The sequence below is a fragment of the Hylobates moloch genome, unplaced genomic scaffold (genome assembly GCF_009828535.3).
Source record: "Hylobates moloch isolate HMO894 unplaced genomic scaffold, HMol_V3 SCAFFOLD_3, whole genome shotgun sequence".
Lineage (NCBI taxonomy): Eukaryota > Metazoa > Chordata > Mammalia > Primates > Hylobatidae > Hylobates > Hylobates moloch.
This window is the reverse complement of record NW_026652278.1, coordinates 17,354,267-17,374,988: the sequence shown is the minus strand read 5'-3', so window position 1 is coordinate 17,374,988 and position 20,722 is coordinate 17,354,267. Positions and strand designations below refer to the sequence as shown.

At 45.8% G+C, this 20,722-nt stretch overlaps 1 protein-coding gene across 1 annotated transcript in view; it reads right to left on the bottom strand.

Annotated features, from left to right (window-relative positions):
* Nucleotides 1–20,722, bottom strand: part of GFRA1 (GDNF family receptor alpha 1) — a 217,816-nt gene that overhangs the window by 29,978 nt on the left and 167,116 nt on the right. Inside the window, exons 7-8 of the mRNA XM_032176884.2 lie at nt 5,231–5,340; nt 2,299–2,433 (exon numbers count right to left, since the gene is read on the bottom strand). Of these exons, the coding sequence (XP_032032775.1) occupies nt 2,299–2,433; nt 5,231–5,340 (245 nt within the window). The remainder of the gene's footprint in view (nt 1–2,298; nt 2,434–5,230; nt 5,341–20,722) is intronic.

Here is a 20,722-nt window from a genome sequence, read left to right as displayed (position 1 = left end):
ATACATTAGGCAGTGAGAAATGCTTGGAGAAAATGAAGCAAGGGAGTGCCAGAGGCACTGAGTGGGGAGAGGGAGTTGGTACTTAGATAAACGGATCCAGGAAGGCCTCCTGCTGAAGGTGCCGTCTGAATAAAGACCTGAGTGAAGGCTACTGATATCTAACCTCACCTCCATCCCATTTGTCTCTTCCCCCTGCATCTGTCATGCACATGGCTTACAAACAACTGTTTCCTCCCCAAACTAGAAATAAACAATTGGCAAGAGTTGTGTTCGTGATACGAGAATTTGGGAGAGGTTTGGCTTAATCTGAAGGGAGCAGAATTAAGTTTCTACATTTGGGCTGGAATCTACAAGTTGCAATTCCTTCTAGTTGCAAGAGATTGAACTGATGGCCCTGCATCTTTGGGGTTCTGTGCCCCGTCTAGTCACAGTGGAAATGGAATGACTGTGAAAAATTCTGGCTGGCTTTGGCCCCTGATGCAGACAAAATGCATCTATTTTTATTGAAAAGTCATTAGCAATGAGACACCAGACTATTCTCTCCTTCACCAAAAAGGTTATAAAGCAGGAACAACTTTAATTTCCCTGTGAGGGAGAAGTTTTCCAGCCAGCGTGAGCAAAATCTTTTCTTGCACTGACCTCCACTGTCATTGCTTTATCTTCGTTAAAACTTGCATTCTGCCAGAAGACTGCAGGATGTGAAAAAGAGGAAATATACATACATACTTACATACATACACACACACACACACACACACACACACACACACATATTTTCAGTCGAGACCAAATAAAAGGTCCAAGCTGTGATTCCTTGGTACGCCTCAATGTCGTAGTGAAGGTCTCCTTACTGGACACTACTTTTGTGGGTGTGAATTTCACTTAAGAATCCAAAAGCTTGTTTTATTTTTAAGAGGCCCAAAGCAATTGACTACAGCCACATTATTTGAAGTGTCTAGTAAGCAAATGACTTCGACTTTTCCTATCAACAAAGTAAATGATGAGGAAGTTTTAGAGTAACACTCAAAAGCTTTTGTGTGTGTATGTGTGCACAGTAAACTATTAGCTACCAACCAAGCATCATGGAGAAATTGTCACTTAAAGACAGGGCTCTCAGAGGGGTGGGTGGCTGAGCCTTGATTCCTAGAAACTTAATCCACCCCTCCCACCAGGAAGTCGGACTGACCAGGTTCCTGAAGTTCAGGCCTATGTTCTCATCCAACAAGCTCTTCAACATCGGGGTGAACAAAGCTCTTAGGACACAGGGGGCCGCAAAACAATTCGCACTTTGGATCCTAACTCTGGCACGCGAGGCCTATGTGAATTACCAGGCTTTACTCAGCTGTATGGCCGGATAAAACCACCTACGTCTATGAGGACTCTTGTGTAGATTACAATAAATGAGAATGTATATTTTACACTCGCTATACAGTGAATTTGAACACGTGGAAGATAATCAATAAATGGCGGCTGCCACAGAGTGGGTTGAAATTTTCAGGTATCTCAGCTGGAGCGTCATCTAGGGTGTGCACATCTGGGTAGATATATATGAGTTCTGGCACTGTGCTTTGAGAGTTTGATGAATGCCCATTGTTCACATCCGTCCATTTCTCTCTATCCTTGTCCCTTTGGGAAACATGTTTCCAAACTGCCTAAAGGACACTGCAATAAGAACAGATTCTGCTTTCAAGCAGGAGCCCCCTCCCGCCTCCGCAGTGCTTATCTCGCCTCCAGAGATAACGGGCATCCCGAGCCTCCTGCCTGTATCGCCAGTTTATCCCACTCAAGAATTGTTGCTTCTCCTCTGAGCCAGCCCTGAGCATCCAAGGGGCTATTGATGTTAACATTCTAATTTTTCTCAGAGAGTCCTTGGAGGCCTATCCCCATCTAATTTGTCTGAGCTTCTCACATTGTATATTCCGCCCAGGTTTCAAGAACCTTTGGAACAGACTGTCCGCAGGCTGCCAAGATCAAAATTTGATCTGCGGGTAGAAGCGTTCTTTTCCCACATAATGTACCCTCAGTTATTTGAATCTCTTGCTCTCTCAGGCCTTTGGATTCACAGTCTTAGCAGCACCCAGTTCATCACTTGCTGGGTTCCCTGCTGCATTACATGGGGTGGCCCACAAAAGGAGTTGGATTTACTATCAGTGACTAAGCAGAAAGGGAGAAAGACAGACAGAGGGAGGAAGCAGGCGCAGGAAACAAGAGGTACAGGCACAAGGTACAAGAGGTACAGCTGGAGCTCAGAGAAGAAAATGCGTTTGCTCGTTTGTTTCTTATTTTTTACAAACTCACTAAGACACGTATTGTCCTTGAAGAAATTCAAAAATTTCAAGCACTCTTCTAGGTCGTTCCCACTGTTGCTGCAGTCACACCATGGGGCCACACTGAGGCTACTGGAGTCTATGTAGTTGGGGGTCATGACTGTGCCTAAAAGAATAAAAACAAGGCATTTTATTGTTGTACGATGATACTTTTCCATAGCCTAAAAAGAAACCAATATTCCTCTGACGGCGGATGCACCGTGGATAATTACAAACATTGTGTTTGCTGAGTGGGAAATTATGTTAAGCAGTGCATTTTCTCGGCAATTTATCTTGAGCACATAAAATAATTTACACATGTACTTTAAAAATTATAACAGAACTCCTTGAGCTGCACTTAGGGTATTCTTTCACGCACAAACGGTATGGATGTCGTGGAGTAGGAAAGAATTAACTTAGAGAACGCATGAGTTGCCAAATCCCTTGCATTTTCTTGAAAATTTCATTAATCTTCATTAACAGATAGAGCTGGGTTTACATATCTTAAACAATTTTGTTTAGGACTTTGAATCTACTTCCCCCAGAAGCAAACGGTTTCTTTAGAGTGACATAGGGAAGCTAGAAGCTTCCTAGCGGTTAGCCCGCACCCTGAATGTATACACATACATATGGGGTCTTCTCAACTGATCTAAATAAAGTCTTCCACGTTGTGAAAGAACTGGAAACAAACAATGGAAATTCTCTAAGCCAACGGCTCCTAGAGTATTGCCTGTGGACTCTCAATGGTGCTCAAAGAAATGCTGGGTGGTCCTTCCTGCCTACATCTTGTCGTGATATTTCTGATGAGTTCTAAACTGGCACAAACACACAAAGCATTTATACTTAATCCAAACCAAATGTCTTCTCCTGGGTGGCTGACACCAGGCAATGCCCGCTGATGACAAGAAGGCTTTTGTTTTTATATATTTTCTGGATGTAAGAAGTAATAGGTGGTCAGTAGTCCTCAGGGTGTATTTGGATCACAAACAGAAAAATAATTCTGTTCTAAACTTCTCTGAGTCAAGGGCATACTGTCTTTGCCCTATATTCTTTACTGACTTGAACTAAATAATATCGCATTATACCTTGGGATGAACATTTTAACCTACTGCATAGAGGGAACTCCTAACTTTGGTTGAGAAAGGAACAGGCACCCTAAACACTAGGGGAGGAGGTTAAGGCCATTGGATATGCCTGGTGCCACGGTGGGCCCCTGGCATATATGGAAGAAGTAGGAATAAGCCTTGTCCAGAAAGAAATTGGAGTGAGAGATCCAGACCCAACAGAGAAAGACATTTTGGTCTATGCAATGCATTGCTTCTGCCATTGGGCCCTTCATTCATTCATCATCCTTAGGTGTGTAAGGGTTTAAGGGTTTGCCAAGCCTAGGAATAACTTCACGGAAATGCTGGCAGTACCTGGCCTTGGCCCCTCCTAAAGAGGTTAAGGAGCAGGTACACCTGGGAAGGGCACTGACTGAAGTGTTAACAGGGACTACATCCATCGACGTGGAGGAGCTTGGAAAAAAACTGCTTTTCTGTTTGTGAACCAAATACATTCTGTGGATTACTGACCACCTATTACATCTCATGTCCATAACATGTAGACACTGTTAGCAGATGCAGCTAGAGTTGAGTTGGAGATACTCAACAACTACTTTTGTTATTTCTGCAATTCCATAGTTGATACGTAATCCCTAGTAGAGATTAACTTACTCGGGAAAAGGAGAGAGTGAATGCAAGTTTGGAGTATTGGCTTAAGGAAGGTACACTCATTGGCCCAATCAATAAAAATAGAAAATACTTGGGGATCCAGGGAAAGCTATTACCCACAGCAGGGCAGGTATCCTTCCAAAAAGTTGGGTGTAAGGAATGTACCAGGAACCTGTCCATCCCTGCATTAAGTACCGTTATTGATTTTCCCAAAGCTGCCTGCTGAAGATGCTCTGGTGACAAAGAATGTAGTCTGTGCTGTCATTCTCGGGGGGAGGTTCTTCCTAGTGGTGACGTGTGTGACCCTGACACAGACAGCCGGCAGGAACAAACACCCTGGCTGAGCCATCGTGCTTCTGACAATTGTGATTTTCCTCACCCTTCCACAGCCTTCACTGCGTGTTCCTTCTCAGATGCCGGTTGAGATGAGCCCTGCCACCAAGGCTTCTGCTGTCCCCAGTACCTGGGACACCTGCCTTTCCCCCTGACAGCCCCTGGTATCCAGGGGTCCAAGTTTGCTTCCCTTCTGACTCTCACGGCGGTCATGTGTAATCACACTGCTCAGAATGCTGAGAACATGGTTCTTCTAAAGCCTTGGGTCTTGAAAGACAGAAAATACTGTTTCTGCCATGTCTGTTTTCAGGAAAAAAAAATTTAGCCTAAATCACCCTCTGCACACTGGGAGTTGAATTACCAAGAACACTAACAGCAAGCAGGGCCCCTGTATTTAGGGTTTTTATTTCCAAAGGACCATTTCTGGGAAACAGCCTTTTTGATTTCCCCAGCCTGAATGACTTCCCTTTCTCCAAAGTTCCCTAATTCAATTAACTTGGTTTGACTCGCTTTCTTCTTCCATAACCAAGCATTTTTTCTCTCTGCTTTTGTTCTGCGTGGTCAGTTTCCCAACTGAGACGCCTCGCCCGTCTGCGCACTTGCAGCCTCCCCACTCCTTAATAATCCCCGCTTCCTGCCTCTGCCTTTCATGCATCCATTATCCCATTTCTTTCTTTTCTTCTACTTCTTTTGTTGTTGTTGTTGTTGTTGTTGTTTTTACAGGCATGTCCTCAAGGATTTAACATCCAAACCCCAGCCCAGAGGTTACTGTGAGATTTTCACTTCTGCAGACATGCAGACATCAGCAAGGCGCAATGGAAAGAACGCAGGTATTTGCAAACCACACTCTTCTCCCATCCGGCTTCTCCCGGATCTTACCAATAAGCCCCGAATAGGCGAGGAGGCAGTCAGCGTAGTTTTCCTTTAGACAGCTGCTGACAGACCTTGACTCTGGCTGGCAGTTGGTAAAAAAATCCGCAAGGCGAGATCTACAATAGGAAAAAAGGGGTGGGGGGTGGAAATGTGCTTTAAAACATCCTAAGCCTCTGGACAGACATGTTTTCTTTATTCCTTTGTTGCTATGCCTTTTTCTGCACATGCACACACACACACACACACACACACACACACACACACACACAAAATACGTAGAAAACGTGAGCTAAGAAACTGTTGGCATCCTTTCTCATTCAACCCCCTCATGTCCCTTTGCCCAGCCCTCGCCCACCTGTGTGTCTGTTTATTCAGAGAGAAGTCTTCAGGGTCTATAACTGGAGGAATCTAGAGACTTTGAAGTTTCCATTCAATATTTATTTCTGACTAGACTTATTTGCATCTTTAGGAAATACGCTTCTCCACACACTCACCGGAGATCCACGCTGGGAAAATATTTACTTTATACAGAAACGTGTCCCTGGCATCAAAATAGGATCCTACAGCCCATCTGCTCCTGTAATTCCTACTGGCTTTAAGAATGTGTGTTTCTGTCTTGTAAATCACCTCTCATCCACCAGCCCAGGGGTAGTGATTTATTCCAGCCGAGTGGCACTGAGGAGGAGCCTGCCTTTGGGGAACAGAAGGGGAAGGCAAGAGGGACAGAGAGGCTTGCTCTAGGCGGGTGGGCCTGTGGTCAAGGCTGTGCCTGGAGAGGCTGCTGCAAGATGTGACAGCTGCCTGCAGGTTGGAACCTCTCCAGGGGCCAGCGCAGTCCACCCAGAAGCCCTGGGTGGCAGTGAAGATGCAGCAGCCCAGAAGGGGACAGAAGCCGCAGACACGCTGGTCTGGGGAGAAGAGGGCTCTTTGTGGCCAACTGGCTGTTTTTCCATCTGAAGAGGATATTGTTGGAGAAATCCTGAATGAGAGCTGGGCCACCTCTGAGGTCATCTCGGCAGACAACTGCTCTGTTTCTATGGAAGAACGTAATGGACTTCACAAGAATTTAAATTATCTGGCAATGATGGGAGACAATGGGAGGCTGTCTCAGTTTTCTTCTGTCTTTAGCTCACCCCAGAATTGGCTGTCAACATACCCAGAGCTGTTTCACTTCTTTCCACCTAAGAGACTGTATTTTCTTGGCATACTTTATGATATAAACGAGCTTGGTTTGGTGGAACCAAGACGGGTAGGATGTGTGGGGATCACAACGGTTTCTAAGGAAGCGCGTTATGCATCCCTTTCCTGCAATTTTAACTAGAAAGGGCATTCGAAGACCTGATGGAATTATCCGAGTCCGCAGTACGCTGCAAAGGCATGTTCGTGTGGGGTTCTCTCCTTGAACCCTTGTAAACAAGACTTGCCCAAGCTTCCCTATCTGATCTTATCACATCTTGTGTGCTCTCTGTGTTCTGGGGGCCTGACTCCATTGCAGTGAATGCCCGGAGCAGATGCTGGAGATCTGCTTTATTTCCTTTGCACAGCACCTGACACTCCTCAGAGAGCTCCTGTATAAGTCTCCCCAAACAGGACCATGTGCGGAAGCTAAGTGCTTTGGCAAAATCCTCCTAATGTGGCTGGGGTGTGCGCACGTGTACGCGCCTGAGTGGCAACCATGGTCGTGCCTCGCTGGTGTTTCCCGACTTTAATTGAACACACTGAAAGATACAAAACCTGCCTATTTTCTGTAGCCTGGCTAAAGGGTTTATTTTTCAGAGGAAATCCCTAAAGATGGCTCGGGCTTACTCAACTGGCTCCAATGGCATCCAGCTTGGATTGAGTGTTAATTTCAAAAGAATTTTCCTGGTCATGAAAGTTAACGATCTAGTGACACTGGGTTTCTAACTTTGCAAAGGCCAACTGCAAGTTCAGGCAGCTGGGGCTCCGGTTCTGCACACAACCTGGCTGCTGAACAGCTATCTGACCTGGCAGCCCCACGCTCCCGGCCTGTCCCCCAGAGATAGACAAAAGGTCGCTCCCTCTCCACATCTCCCGTTTCTCACAGTCTCTCCAGCAGACTATTAACTGAACAACACTGTGATGAGGATTACTGTCCTTCAGTGAGAGACTAATGCCACCAGACTCATTTTGCTTAACAACCTCGGAATTGACTCACAATTGGACTCTGGAATGAAAGGCTAATTGAGTCAGTCTGCTGCAGAAAGCATAGCCCCGATTGGGAGGATAAAACAAAATATACTGCTCTGAGCCGAACTCTGGACAGGCTGCTTTTTGAGAGATGATCGGCACATATCCTGGCCCTGTGACACACGGCCAGTAGATGGGAAGAGAGTTTCGATGTAAGGGTGAGCGCATGCGGCACTGTTAAAACACTAACATTTCCACGTTTTATCACATTTGACCACCTCTCCCTGGCAGCTATACTTGGAGACAGGATGCTCATATTATAGGATTCACATGTTACAGATGGAAACACTGAAGTAAGAAGTTTATACAGCGCTATGCTGAGGCCAGCTCATCCTGGTGAATTGGCACAATTTCAGGAATTTTTCAGGTTGGCTAATAACATTGCAGTGGTAGTTTGAAAGTGACCACGGTGGGGGGATTTACACCACGGTAACCAGCAAACACTATAAATCAGAGCTTTGTGTTGTTCTTGGAGCACTGGTTGTTATATATCTACCGGCATGACTCTATTTAAGAACCAGTATGATGTTAGTAAATCCCACTGATAAAGCATGCATCATGTCTCCAGTTGAGTCCCAACCCTTCTGGGACAGGCTTCCTCTCCCATCCCCAGTCACCCTTATGCCAAATGAAATGGGGCAATAGCAATTAACCTACGGTCTTCAGTACTTTCCAAAGAAAGAAAACAGCTCCAATTCCCCATCCCACTAAAACATCCTTCCTTCCCAACATCTCCTTCTCCTACCATCACAATCTTCTAACATCTCCTAAATTATGCATGCAAATGGTCACATGTATTGACACAACAGCTGGATTCCTGTCCATCCCACTGACTGATGTGTCAAGTGCCATGATATAATGATGAAAAAGATCCTGTCCTTGAACTTATATAACCCGCAATCTAGGTGCCAAGAAAAACAAGTAAAAAGATTATTATAATACAATGATTTGTTCTTGATAAAAGGTAAGAATGAATGGCCACTAACAAAAACAATACCTAGCATGAATGAAGTGTTCAGTACATGTTAGGTATATCTTTACAAACTTTTACTTTGTATGACAGCAAAATAATTGGTATTATTATTTTATTATCCTAACTCTATGGACAAGGAAACCAAGGCTTAGTGAGGTTAGACTAGAATAAAAGAGTGAGTAGCAGAATGAAGATTTAAAGTCATACATTCTGACTCTACCACTTAAGGTTTTACTATTACACAGCTGCAGAAGCTGGTTTCCAAGAGGCTGTGATATTGGGACTGAGACTTAAAGGATGGGTAGAATTGGTTAGGTAAAGGTAGAGCAGGGTATTCCGGACAGAAGGAAGCAGCAAAGTATAAAGTAATCACGCTCACAGTAAGACCTGCATAACAACTACGAAGTACTTGTACATGCCAGGTACCAATTTAATGACTTAACATGTATTCATACATTGGATTCTCACAACAACCTTATTAGGTGATACTTCCAATCAAGCCCATTTTACAGATGGGGAAACTGAGGCACGGAGCCTTTAAGAAACTCCCTCTAGGTTGCAGAGCTCTGTGATGGAGCTGGAACATGACCACGTTCAATCTGATGCCAGAGGCGGAAGTCATTCTCAACTGCTGCACTTAACAGGTGCATTGCCCAGAACATCACTGGTCACTCACTCAGGATGCCCAGGCCACAAGATCCAAATGGGTAGTGATGGGAAAAGATGCTGATGAGGTCTTGAAAGCCTTTGAATGATCCAAGGGTTTAGGTTTTTATCTTAAAAGCAGTGGAAGCCACTGAAGGATTTTAAACCGAGAAGTAACATGGTCAGATTTGCATATTGGGAAGACTCTTCCATCTCACCATTGTTCAGCAAAGATATGCTTCAGACCTACTCTGTGCCCTCACTGTTCCAGCAGCTATGGGAAGAGCAAGAAACTTGCCAGGAAGGGAAGGAATGGTTCCCTAGGATTCCGCAGCCATGAACCAGAGCAAAGAACCGAGGGCCGGAAGAGGAGAAAGAAAGGAGGATGCCCGGAAATGTGGGTATCAGTAGAATGAAAGTCAAAACTTCGGACTGGAGGAGTGAGAACAGAATCGAGACGAGGACAGCTCATCAGACAGTGGGGCCCTGGTGGGAAAGATGGGGGAGGACAGGTTTACCAGGAAGATAATGAGGCTGGCGGTGGCTGTGTTGACTTCATGATGCTGTGGACAGCCAAGATGCTGACATGTTGTTAGAGCTCTGGCTGCTGCTTCTGTCCAGTCACCAACTGCTGCCTGAGCACCTACTGTATGCACAGCTCCAGTGCCCCAGGACAGCTCCTTTTGCACACACACTTCCCCCTGCCCACCCTGGGTTATGAATCACACTGTAATCAATGTCAATGGCTTCCCTGCCTGGGCTGATGGGATACAAACAAGAAAGCTTGAATGTCCAGTATGGGATTAACAAAGAAACTCCTCAACTGGATTTCTTCTGGAGACATGAAATCTCCATGACGACAGCAACGATGAGCTCTGATTGTTTTTCTCTGAGAAAATGAAAAGGAAATGAATAGGTACTAATGTAGAAATGTATCGCTTTCAGTAAGAGAAAATCTCCCACCCTTAAAGAAGAGGAAAAGGCAGAGAAAATACCAAGATGGCCTTAGGAAATCTGCAGAAAGCATCATATTAAAGGAAGTACGCTGCTAACTGGAAATAGAAAAATTATAATAATAATAATAATATCTAGGAGAATTGCCTCAAATAGCAGATGGTCTTCTGACAGTGGGGAGAAAATTATTTACCTACTTTCTCTGCAACAGTTTTAGGAAAGTAGTGTGATGGAAAAACAGGTAAAAAACATACCAGTAATGCCCAATTTAACTCATCCTGGATTACCATAATCCTTTAAATATTCTTCCAGAACAAATCCCATACTTGGACATAAGCCATGTGGTTGGTGGAATTGAGCCTTGGACTGAGAATTCTAAGATCTTGAATGGGATCCAGGCTCCGACTCATGAACCAAAGTTCCTGAGTGTGTTGCTTCATGTTTAAGCTCCTAGCTTTCCCTTGCACCTCAGAAATACAGTCTATGGGATGCTCAAAGCAACGCAGAGGGGTGGAAAACCCACTTGTTTTCATAGCATTATTATTCTTACCCATATTCCATCCTACTGTTATGATTTCAGCGTCAAGGGATTTGGTTTACTTCGAGTCTTGCGAACAAGACTTTTCTAGTGGATCCCTTGTCTCACATACAAGACAGCTGAGGGCCAAAGAGATTAAGCCTTGCTCAGAGTCACATGGCAGGTGGCCACAGACGGCATTCGCAGGAACAGGAACTGCCAACTGCCCATAATGGCTCTGGAGGGTAGAAGTGTGGGGGCTGACTTTAATTTCTCTGGGATTTTATTACAGTCATCAAGTGTATACCTGCTTTCCCCTGCCACCATTGACTACATTGTTCTTCCTAATGTTCCACTGGCCTTAGAGACGTGACGGGTACTTTGAATGTATTGCAAGAGCACAGCAGGGGCCAGAGGATGCAGGTGGGACAAGAGGGTAGTGAGTCTGTCAGTGAATTAGGCCCCCCTTTATAAAGGAGTCTGTTGTACCCCACCAGGGACTGCACAGCACTGCAGGGCTTGACCACTATATTAGTCCATTTTTATGCTGCTGAGAAAGACATATCTGAGACTGGGTAATTTATAAAGAAAAACAGGTTTAATGCATTCACAGTTCCACATGTCTGGGGAGGTCTCACAATCATGGCAGAAGGTGAAAGACACATCTTACATGGTGGCAGGCAAGAGAAGAATGAGAACCAAGCAAAAGGGGTTTCCCCTTATAAAACCATCAGATCTCGTGAGACTTATTCACTACCATAAGAAGAGTATGGGGGAAACTGCCCCCATGATTCAATTATCTCTCACTGGGTCCTTCCCACAACACATGGGAATTATGGAAGCTACAGTTCAAGATGAGATTTGGATGGGGACACAGCCAGACCAAGTCGACCACTCAGGAGAAACCTAGAACTTTGGGACAGGATCCCCTTATCAGTGACTTGTATAAGTCACTGGCGTTTTTCTCTAAACCCAACGTGGACATTAGAGCTTCAAAGTCTTGGCTTTCACTTCAAACCATTTAGTTTCTGAAAGCTTTTTCAGTGGGTCAGTCAGAGGAAAGAAAGTATGATAGATAAGAAGGTGCACAGGCTTGGGAGTGACACAATCTTGTGTCTAATCCCAGCTCCACTTTTTACAGACTCTCACATCTTAGCAAATTATTCAACTTCTCCAAGTCTCAGTTTCCTTACCTGGAAAATGGCACCAGTGCTATGGTGCCATATCAGCTGCTATGTACAGTCACTTTAAATGTCTGCTGTGAGACTTAAATGACAATTATGTAAAGCTCCTCACCCAGAACCCAGAATACACCAGTTGCCCCAAAAATTTTTACTGCTATCCCTTCATATGTTCTCCCCAATTCCTGGTTCATTCTAGTGTTCAGCCTTTGCTGCAAAAACACACAACAAGCTCAATAAAGAGAAACATACCTGTGTCTTAGTCTATCTTTTGCTGGCCCTTATATTACATACTTTCAACAAGCTACATCTATGTAACTAAAGGCATCAACTTGGACCAAAACAAATTTGAGAAGTCTGAAGCAAGGAATCTGTGGTGTTACTTAAAGCCTCTCCATTACATGAACTCATAAAACAAAGGCACTTTAAGAAAAGCTACTTTTTCCCAAGGACTTAGAGCAAAAGGATATATTTTTATAAGGACTAAATATCAGTAAGTTTGTTAAAACTGCTAATACTTTTTGCAGAATAAAAACAATTAGAAAAACATGCTGCTAATATTAGACCAGGAATGAAAAGGCTAAAACACTGGAAAGGTAATTGTCTGGCATAGTGACACAAAACAGATTTTTCCTCTTTCTGTTTTTAGAAAATCACCGTAGCCCCTATTCTCCCAGAGTCTGCTATAACACACATCTGGAAAGCATCCTACAGGAAACCAGGGCCTGTATTAAATACATTTTGCAGGGGGTGTTATTTTGTGTTGCTATTGCTCTCTGTGCTGTGCATCTGGCTTCCTGGAGCAAAGGCCTAGTATTTGCCTAGGGGTAGGCTGCGGAGCTGGGGAGCTGAGGAGCTGAGCCGAGATTCTCTCCCCGCCTAGGACTGAGTGTGGAGACGCAAAGGCTCTGGGGAGGTCCACATGCCCCAGGTGCAGATGCGCAAAGCTCTGTGCATCTTGAGTTCACCAGCCCCTTAACACAGGTTCCCACTAGAAGTGGAATATACTAAAGCCTTGCCAACTGATGTGCATATGGCAGTTTAGCAAGACTGTGGCCACATGTTGGTGAGAAACAGTACCATAGGGTCCAAGCAGCCTTCAATCAAGCCTTTCCTAATGCCCTTGTTTCCTGGGACAGGAAAGCCCCTGTGGCCAAGTACAGATCAATTCCTGCTTCCCTCAAATCCCTGCTCAGCCTCATCCTGATACGTGGGGCTTCCCTGATCACTGTTGCTTCTCTGGCTCCTTGGCCAGGCTCCTTGGCAGCTCTTGGCTGCAAGTGTTCTCCTTGCGGTTTGCCCAGCACATGGGCCATGGAGGCTGCTGTCACTGCACTCTGAGCCTGACTCACAGGGGCTTCATGTGCTGAGCTTCATGGGCTGAGAATGGCGTTCCAGCGATGCAGATGGAATCCCCCATTGTTTCAGTCCCTGTGTCCTGCCTTGGGTATCTCTGCAGGTTGAGGGTTCAGCAAAAGCAGGCTGCAGGGCACAGAGGTGATGCTTCCTTAGCCTTTCTGATTGCATCAAACTGCAGTAGCCCCCTGAGGGAAGTCTAGTTGGCATCTGATCAATTTTGGCATCCCTCCCGAAGCCACCTTGCATGAACATTGACAGCCATCAGTCAACATCGACAGAGCAGTTGACAGGGCTTGACAGGTACTCTCTACCTGGCGAATTTGAAAAGCAAGTCATGGTAGTTGGCAAGAAAATCCATTCCAACTTGGAAGGGGCTTTCAGCAGCCTCAGATCAGATGTGCCTGAACTGCCCTTTGGCCAGGAACCCACTGCCCTCCACCTATTTCTCCCAATGCGCAAACTGATGGTTGTGGTACAAGAAAACTCTAAGTAGTAATGGGAGCACAGAAAGATCTCAAACAACCCTGTGCTGCATCACGAAGTCAAATAAAATTGTTTCATATTACCCATACTATGCTATGTCCATTCATGCAGAAAACCTAGCTTTAGCTTTGGTAGTACTTGTTTTCAAGGGAAGAAATTGAAGAAGAAAAGAAATGGAAAGTTTTCTGGATGATGAAAGGATCATAAAGCTCTCAGATATTCAATGGGATAACTGCAGGTGACAAATACGTTAAAACTCTTTAACAGTAAACCTTATCCAATAAGCCTTTTATATTTCTGCAGGCAAACTTTAGAAATCAGTTTTGTGGCTTTTGGCCACAAGAAAAAATGGAAATCTAGATGTTCAATGAATCTTTCACCAGCAGAACCACAGCTTAAAACTCTAGACCAACACAGTGTGAGCTTGCTTCATGCAGAATTCGGCAGCACCTCCACCTTCAGAAGTAAATGCCCGAAGTTGCCTAGTATTTATTCTGGAACTCTAAGAGACTCCAGGTCAACTGCTCAGGAACCCTGGGCAGCAAAGGTCACCCACCTGGCTTCATTTAATTGTTTACGCACACCCTATCTTCAGAAGGAATTTTGAAGTGCATTCAGATATAGCTGTGATGTGGCAGAATAAATATAAAAATCAGTGAGAGAATTGGGGTCCACAGAAAGGTAAGATAGAGGCAGTGGTTCAGCTAGTACAAAATGTACACATGCCCCTGCCTGGATGAAAACTACATATTTGGTTCGGAGATTTCCAGCAACCACTGGGAAGGGGGTTAAGATATTCACCACTAGTTCCACAACTAGCTCCTGATATCTCCCAAATTAAAAACAAGATAGATGCTCAGAAGAAAAACTGCTTGTGGCAGGCAGAATGCCTACCTTTGGGTAGGCTCTCAAAGGCATCTGGACCTGAATTCCCGAAACCTGAGACCATTACTGTTCATGGCAAAATGGACTTTGCAGATATAATTATGGTCATGGATCTTGAGGTAGGGAGAGTATCCCGGATTTTCCCGGTAGGACCAGTAGAATCACAAGAGTCTTTAAAAGTAGAAGAGGGAGGCAGGTGAGGGTGTCATCATGATGTCATGTGAGACTCCACTGGCCATTGCTGGTTCTGAAAATGGAGGAAGGGACCACGAGCCTTTGTGCGGAAAGACAAAGAAATGGATTCTCCCCTGCAGCCTGCAGAAAGAACTCAGCCCTGCTGACACCTTGATTTCAGCCCCGTGAGACCCGAGTCAGACTTCTGACCCTATAGATCAGTAAGAGAATAAATGTGTGTTGTTTGAAGTTTGTGGTAATTTGTTAACAGCACCAATAGAAAACTAAAAGACTACTAAAAAGCAGGAAACAGTAGGGGGTTTTCACGCAGAACTTGAAGATATACTAGGACTTAAATTTCAGCTCAATCGCTTACTAGCCATGACATTCTGGGCAAGTATCTTAGCTTCTCGGAAGCCTAGTGATATAGTTTGGATGTGTGTCCCCACCCAGATCTCATGCTGAAACGTGATTCCCAGTGTTGGAGGTGGGGCCTGGTGGGAGGTGATTGGATCCTAGGGGCGGACTTCTCATGAATGGTTTAGCACCATCCTCTTGGGTAGCGAGTAGGTTCTTGTGAGATCTGATTCTTTACAAGTGTGTGGCACCTCCCTCCACTTTCTCTTGCTTCTGCTCTGATCGTGTGACATGTCTGCATGAGGAATACTTTTGGACTCTCAAAGGAATTATCTCATTCCTGTCTTCCGTCTTTCACCACTTGATATAGTTTGGACATCCCCTCCAAATCTCATGTTGAGATGGAACTCCCAGTGTTGGAGGTGGGGCCTGGTGGGAGGTGTCTGGGACACAGGGACAGATCCCTCATGGCTTGGTGCTGTCCTTGTGATAGTGCTCTTGGGAGGTCAGTTATTGAAAAGCGTGTGGCACCTCTTCCTCCACTCTCTCTTGCTCTGGCTCTTGCCATGTGAGACGCTGGCACTCCCTGTGCCTACTGCCATGATTATAAGGTTCCGGAGGCCTCTGCAGAAGCTGAGCCAATGCCAGCACCATGCTTCCTGTACAGCCTGTAGAACCACGAGCCAATTAAACCCCTTTTCTTTATAAATTACCCAGCCTCCGGTTATCTCTTTATAGCAATGCAAGAATGGCCTAACACACCTAATATACTCAGGCTGAATGATAATAAGTCCCTCAAAATGTTCCTGGTAGGGTTAAATGTACCTGGCACCTTGGCACCTGTTGACATCTATTCCTGATTCCTAGATGAACAGTACCTCATCACAGCTGGTGTCTTCTCTTCTTCTCTGGATCAGCCCAGGGGGTCCACACTTGACCCTGAGACCTTATGAAATCCTAGGGAGAGATGACCATGCTGGATGAATTCCCTTAGAATTCATCAAATAACTTGACATATGAAACGCTTTGTCCTAAGGACATCAATCCACTTTTTTAAGGTCTGCATGTGTTCAGGAAAGTCATGATGAAGATCAGCTTTATTCCCACCATTAAGACCAAAGAGAGATTTCTCCTGTGAGTCTTCAAACATCCTCAAGTAGTGCAAAGTGTTTTATAGATCAATGAAATCATACTCCCTAAACAGGTCTAAGCAATTCTACAGGCCACTACCTGTGGACCCTCTAACTGGTCTGGCAATTGAAGCATCAAGCCTGTGTTCATTTAAGAAGATGCTGTCTGTACCCTCAGAAGGAAGTGTTGAGGTAGGCATCGTAGCATCTTGATGTTTATAGTCAGATGAACTGAACTCTAATGAGCTTAGGAAAAAACACAGGTAAATTATAGAAATTATCCCTAATGCTACCTGGTCTTCTTCAGTCAAACTTTGCTTCTTTGGAGGTTCCCAGAATATGCAAAATTAAAATGGCATGGGTTCTCTTGACTTTAATAATTTGTGAAACCCTCCACTTTCTCCAGTCCCCAAAAGACAAGAGCTAAATATCCCAAGTTCTGCCCCGCGGAATATTAATTTACCTTCCACTCATTAAAGGAGCCTAGTTTCTCAGATCCCTGGGAGGGGGTGGGGATGGGGGAGGCGAATGGATTTCTGAATGGCTAACAACCTACACTTCCACAAGTTCGCTTTAAACAGAAACACATGAAAATGAGATTCCCTATTAATCTTTAATAGGCTTGCAGACTTCCTAAGGAAAATTATATTCAATAGTAAATATATACTAGGTTATTTTTCTTTCAGGCAAGTTGTTTTAAGGTCAACAGAGACTTTGAGCTTAGCAAACAACTAGTTCCTAATATCTTCCTTCCTAGATAGGGCATTGAGAATATCACTATTGCTCAGGAGACAGGGAATTGTGGCATTAGACGTCAAATGAATAAATCACTCCATTGTCACTAGATGACAATTTCCCCTTTTGGGGAAATTCCGTAACTCCTATTAGTAATCCATTCTCACACTTAGCATCCTCTTGTCAACAGCACCTCAGCCCCAACCCCATTTTCTACATTTTACCTAAAGCTCTTAGTGCTGCTTTTAACATTTCTCCTTTTTTTATTTCTTTAGGGCAAAGAAGCTGATTTCCAGGGTCCACGTAAGTCATTTTCTAATAAACTGGCCCCTCCACATCTCCTCCCAGCCGAGTGATCCCAAGGCTTATTTTGACCCATTCACAGTGATCTCAAAGGTGGCCCAGAGCCCTCCCACCAAGTCCCCTCACTGGCTCTGCGCCCCGAGCAGGGTGCCAGCCTCAGCCTTGCTGCCCACACCTCATCTCCGTCACTTTCTATTCTATATCTTCACATTGCTGATGGTCTTGCTTACACCAGGCAGAGAAGGAGAGCACCTAGAATTATGCCTCGCACAGAGCAGATATTCTTTAAATAACTGTTGAATGAATGAGTTAATGAATGAACGAATCTGACTGCCATAGAGTAAGGCTTCAATCACCTACAGATCAACACTCATCATGGACACTTGGTGCTGAAGGTTCAGCAACATTAACAGGTGCAGATGAGGAGCAACAGCAGCCCAACTCGAAACGCTCCAACTACATTGACATAGAACCTGTCACTGTGCCCAGTGCTTTAAAACCTGTGTCATTTTTGTGCAGTAACCATACTAGCCAGGTTTGCCTTATTTTACAGTTGAGGACACGAGGTCCCAGAGAGGTCCACGACCAGACCAAAGTCATGGAGCAGGCAATAGTCAAAGCCAGGTTTTGGAAAGAAGCCCAGCTTCTTGAGCTCATACGCACCCGCACAGCACCAAGAAAGAATTAATGTTCCCTCTTTTCAGTTTAGTTCTTGGACTTTGGCTGCCATTTTAATGTGAACTGTGTGCTGCAGAAGCCCAAATCTGATTTAGGTGGATATGTGATCTTTACTAGGCCCAATAAAAGAATGACAGAATTAGTGGGCATTCTTTTTGGTTAATAGCGCTTGTAGTTTAAAAACATAAAAAATATCTGTTGTTACTGTTCAATAGGGCTCAAATGCAGTCCTGCGACACAGCTAGGAGGGGAAATCACCTGGGCCTAGGCCTTGCCTCTCTGGGTACCCCTTCCCCGGGCTGTGTTCCCCCAGAGGGCACCCAGAAGTCAAGAAGTGAGGACACAAAAGTCTTCCCCATGCACTGAGAAGTAGGGCTCCCCGGGCCCACGGGGAGAAACCCACATCCCCGAGCAGCCTTCCTTCACTGCAGGGACCACTCCTGAGGCTGGAGACAGAGTGACCCAGTAGGGGCTGGCCTGGCCAGGACCACCATCGTGGGGACCTGCCCTGGAAGAGCAGATACACGTGCAGAACCTTCCCAGCACTGGTGGGCACGAGCGCCAACATCAGGCCAAATCTCAACTGCCCTGCAGGGGTGCCTGGTCTCTGCATCTCAGTCTTCCTCCCGTATAAAACACAGACACTACCAGTAGCTCTTCCAAGGGCAGGGGTGAGGATTAGAGCCTGTATCCCAGTGTCTGGCACAGAGTTCAGTGCTCAGTGAAGTGCTAGCTGTGAACATTGCTGTTACCACACTCAAGGTGCTCCCTGTGCCTGCTGCCTCTTTCCAACCACAGCCCTGAGAGGCAAGGATGCAGCAGGTGTTGCCTGCTTCCCAAGAGGGGTCAAGTGCAGAGGAATCAGGCAGACTTTGGAATCCTCAGCCTGGGAAGCTGACCTGGCAGGGGGATGAGACTTCAGCTAAGTTCTGGATGCAACTGAGGTCAGTACCCTCTGCTGCCCATCATGACAAGGGATTTCAATGAGCATTAAACTCTGCACCAGGCACTGGGCTATGGGCTTTAATCCTCACCACTGCCTGTGGAGGAGGTGCTGGTAGTGTGTGTTTTATATGCAGGGAGACTGAGATGCAAAGAGAAGAAACACGCCTGCAGGGCAGCTGGGGTTTAGTCTGACATCAGGGTTCCTGCCCACCAGTAGGAGAAGACACTCTCCTTCATGGGTTGGTAATAAAATCCCATGCACAGGCAGCATTTGGTGGCATCTCTTGTACACCAGAACACACTCCTTCCGGCTTTCTCCAAGCCTGGGAATACTGGGGAGCCACCTAGAGGGAGTCCTCAGCCCAAGGCTTCCAGGATGGACTCATAAAATACCTCAGGACAGAGATTGTTCATCTTCAGCTTTGTAGCCTGGCACCTAGCATGTGCCTGGCCCAGGGTTCGAAAGGCAACAAACCGTTCAATTACCATGATCACTAAGCACCCACAATATAAGATGCTGTGTAAAAGGTGGTGGCCATGGTGGGACAGGAACAAAGAAGGAGGAGGTGCAGTGCCTTTAGGATATGGAATCCAACCTCCTACCACCTGCATCTACCACCTGCCCTTGCCTATGACCCATCTGTGGACTGAGGGGTGAGATGTACCCTGTACTTGTACAAGCAAGGGTTCATAGCAACCTTGGTTCATAGAATCACAGCACTTTTGCATCTTGAACACACGTGTGTTTGCTTGAGTCATCTGCATCCTAGCTCCACTGCAGGTACTGAGGATAGACCCTGTCCATCCCACGTTCCCTCCTGATAACCAAGGGTGGTTCTACATGCAAAAAGTGACAAGAAGAGTGGAACAAACATGGCAGCTTCCTTATTCAAACAGCCCAGGCCAAAGACTGCTCCAAAGGCCATTTTAGAAGGAAGATTTAATTACCTTAAAACCCTCTGTTTTGCTTTGCATTTTCAGGTATAACCCAGTCAAACGGATTCCAATCCGAGGCCAAGGTCAGCCTAGAGACAACTGACTGTCTACTTCTTCATGTGCAGTGAGGGCAAGGTCCCAACTGCAGTGGGGCCAGCCCAGGCAGTGACTAAATAGAGATACCATCAGCTTATCTCAGCATCCTTTGTGTCTGAAGAACTATCAGCAGGCAATAGAGCCCTTCCAGTGGTCCCCACAGCCTTCCAAATGGAGCCCAACCTTAATGCAGCATGGAAGCTTTCCACGTGTGGTCCCTGCCCGCAGCTCTGACTTCCTGGGCTGCGATGCACCCTCTGTGCCCCATACCCGACCTGGGCTGCCAGCCCACACCCAGCCACAGCAGGGGCTCCCTCTCCTGTGTCCTCTCTTAAGCCTACTCCCATCCGGTGCCTACTCCTCATTTTCAGCTTTGCAGACCCAGTTGAGAGCAGGGTGAAGCCATCAGCCTAAATCACCCGGCCAACATTCTCTAAGGCAGCAGGGAATGGTGAACCCAGACCAGCAGCAGCAGCTCTGGGAATGCTTTAGAAATGCAAATTCTCAGGCCTCACCCTAGACCTCATGAATAGAAAATAAATCCCAACATAGGCAAAAGCTGGAGATCCACGGCCCCAGAGCAAAGGCGCCTCTGAGAAGTCCCTGAGCCCACCCTTCCCCACGAGGCCGGGCTGGCACAGCACCGGTGACTGTCCCTGCATGTGCACTCTGTGGGCACAGGCGCCTCCCTCATCTCTGGCCCTCGGGGCCCTACAGGGCACCTGGAAGTCTGGTCCTACTGAACCAGTGCACAAACCAATCTCCAGCAATGACAAAACACCAGCTGGTCCAATAGGAAAAAAGCAAATGTTCTCAAGCCATAATACTGTATTTGTAGCTAAACATGTTTCAGCTTGAATTTTTGAGTGTGAAAGAGCTGTTTCCCCATTCGATTTTGCCTTATTTCCACTGAAAGGTTTCCTGGGACAGTGTCAAGCT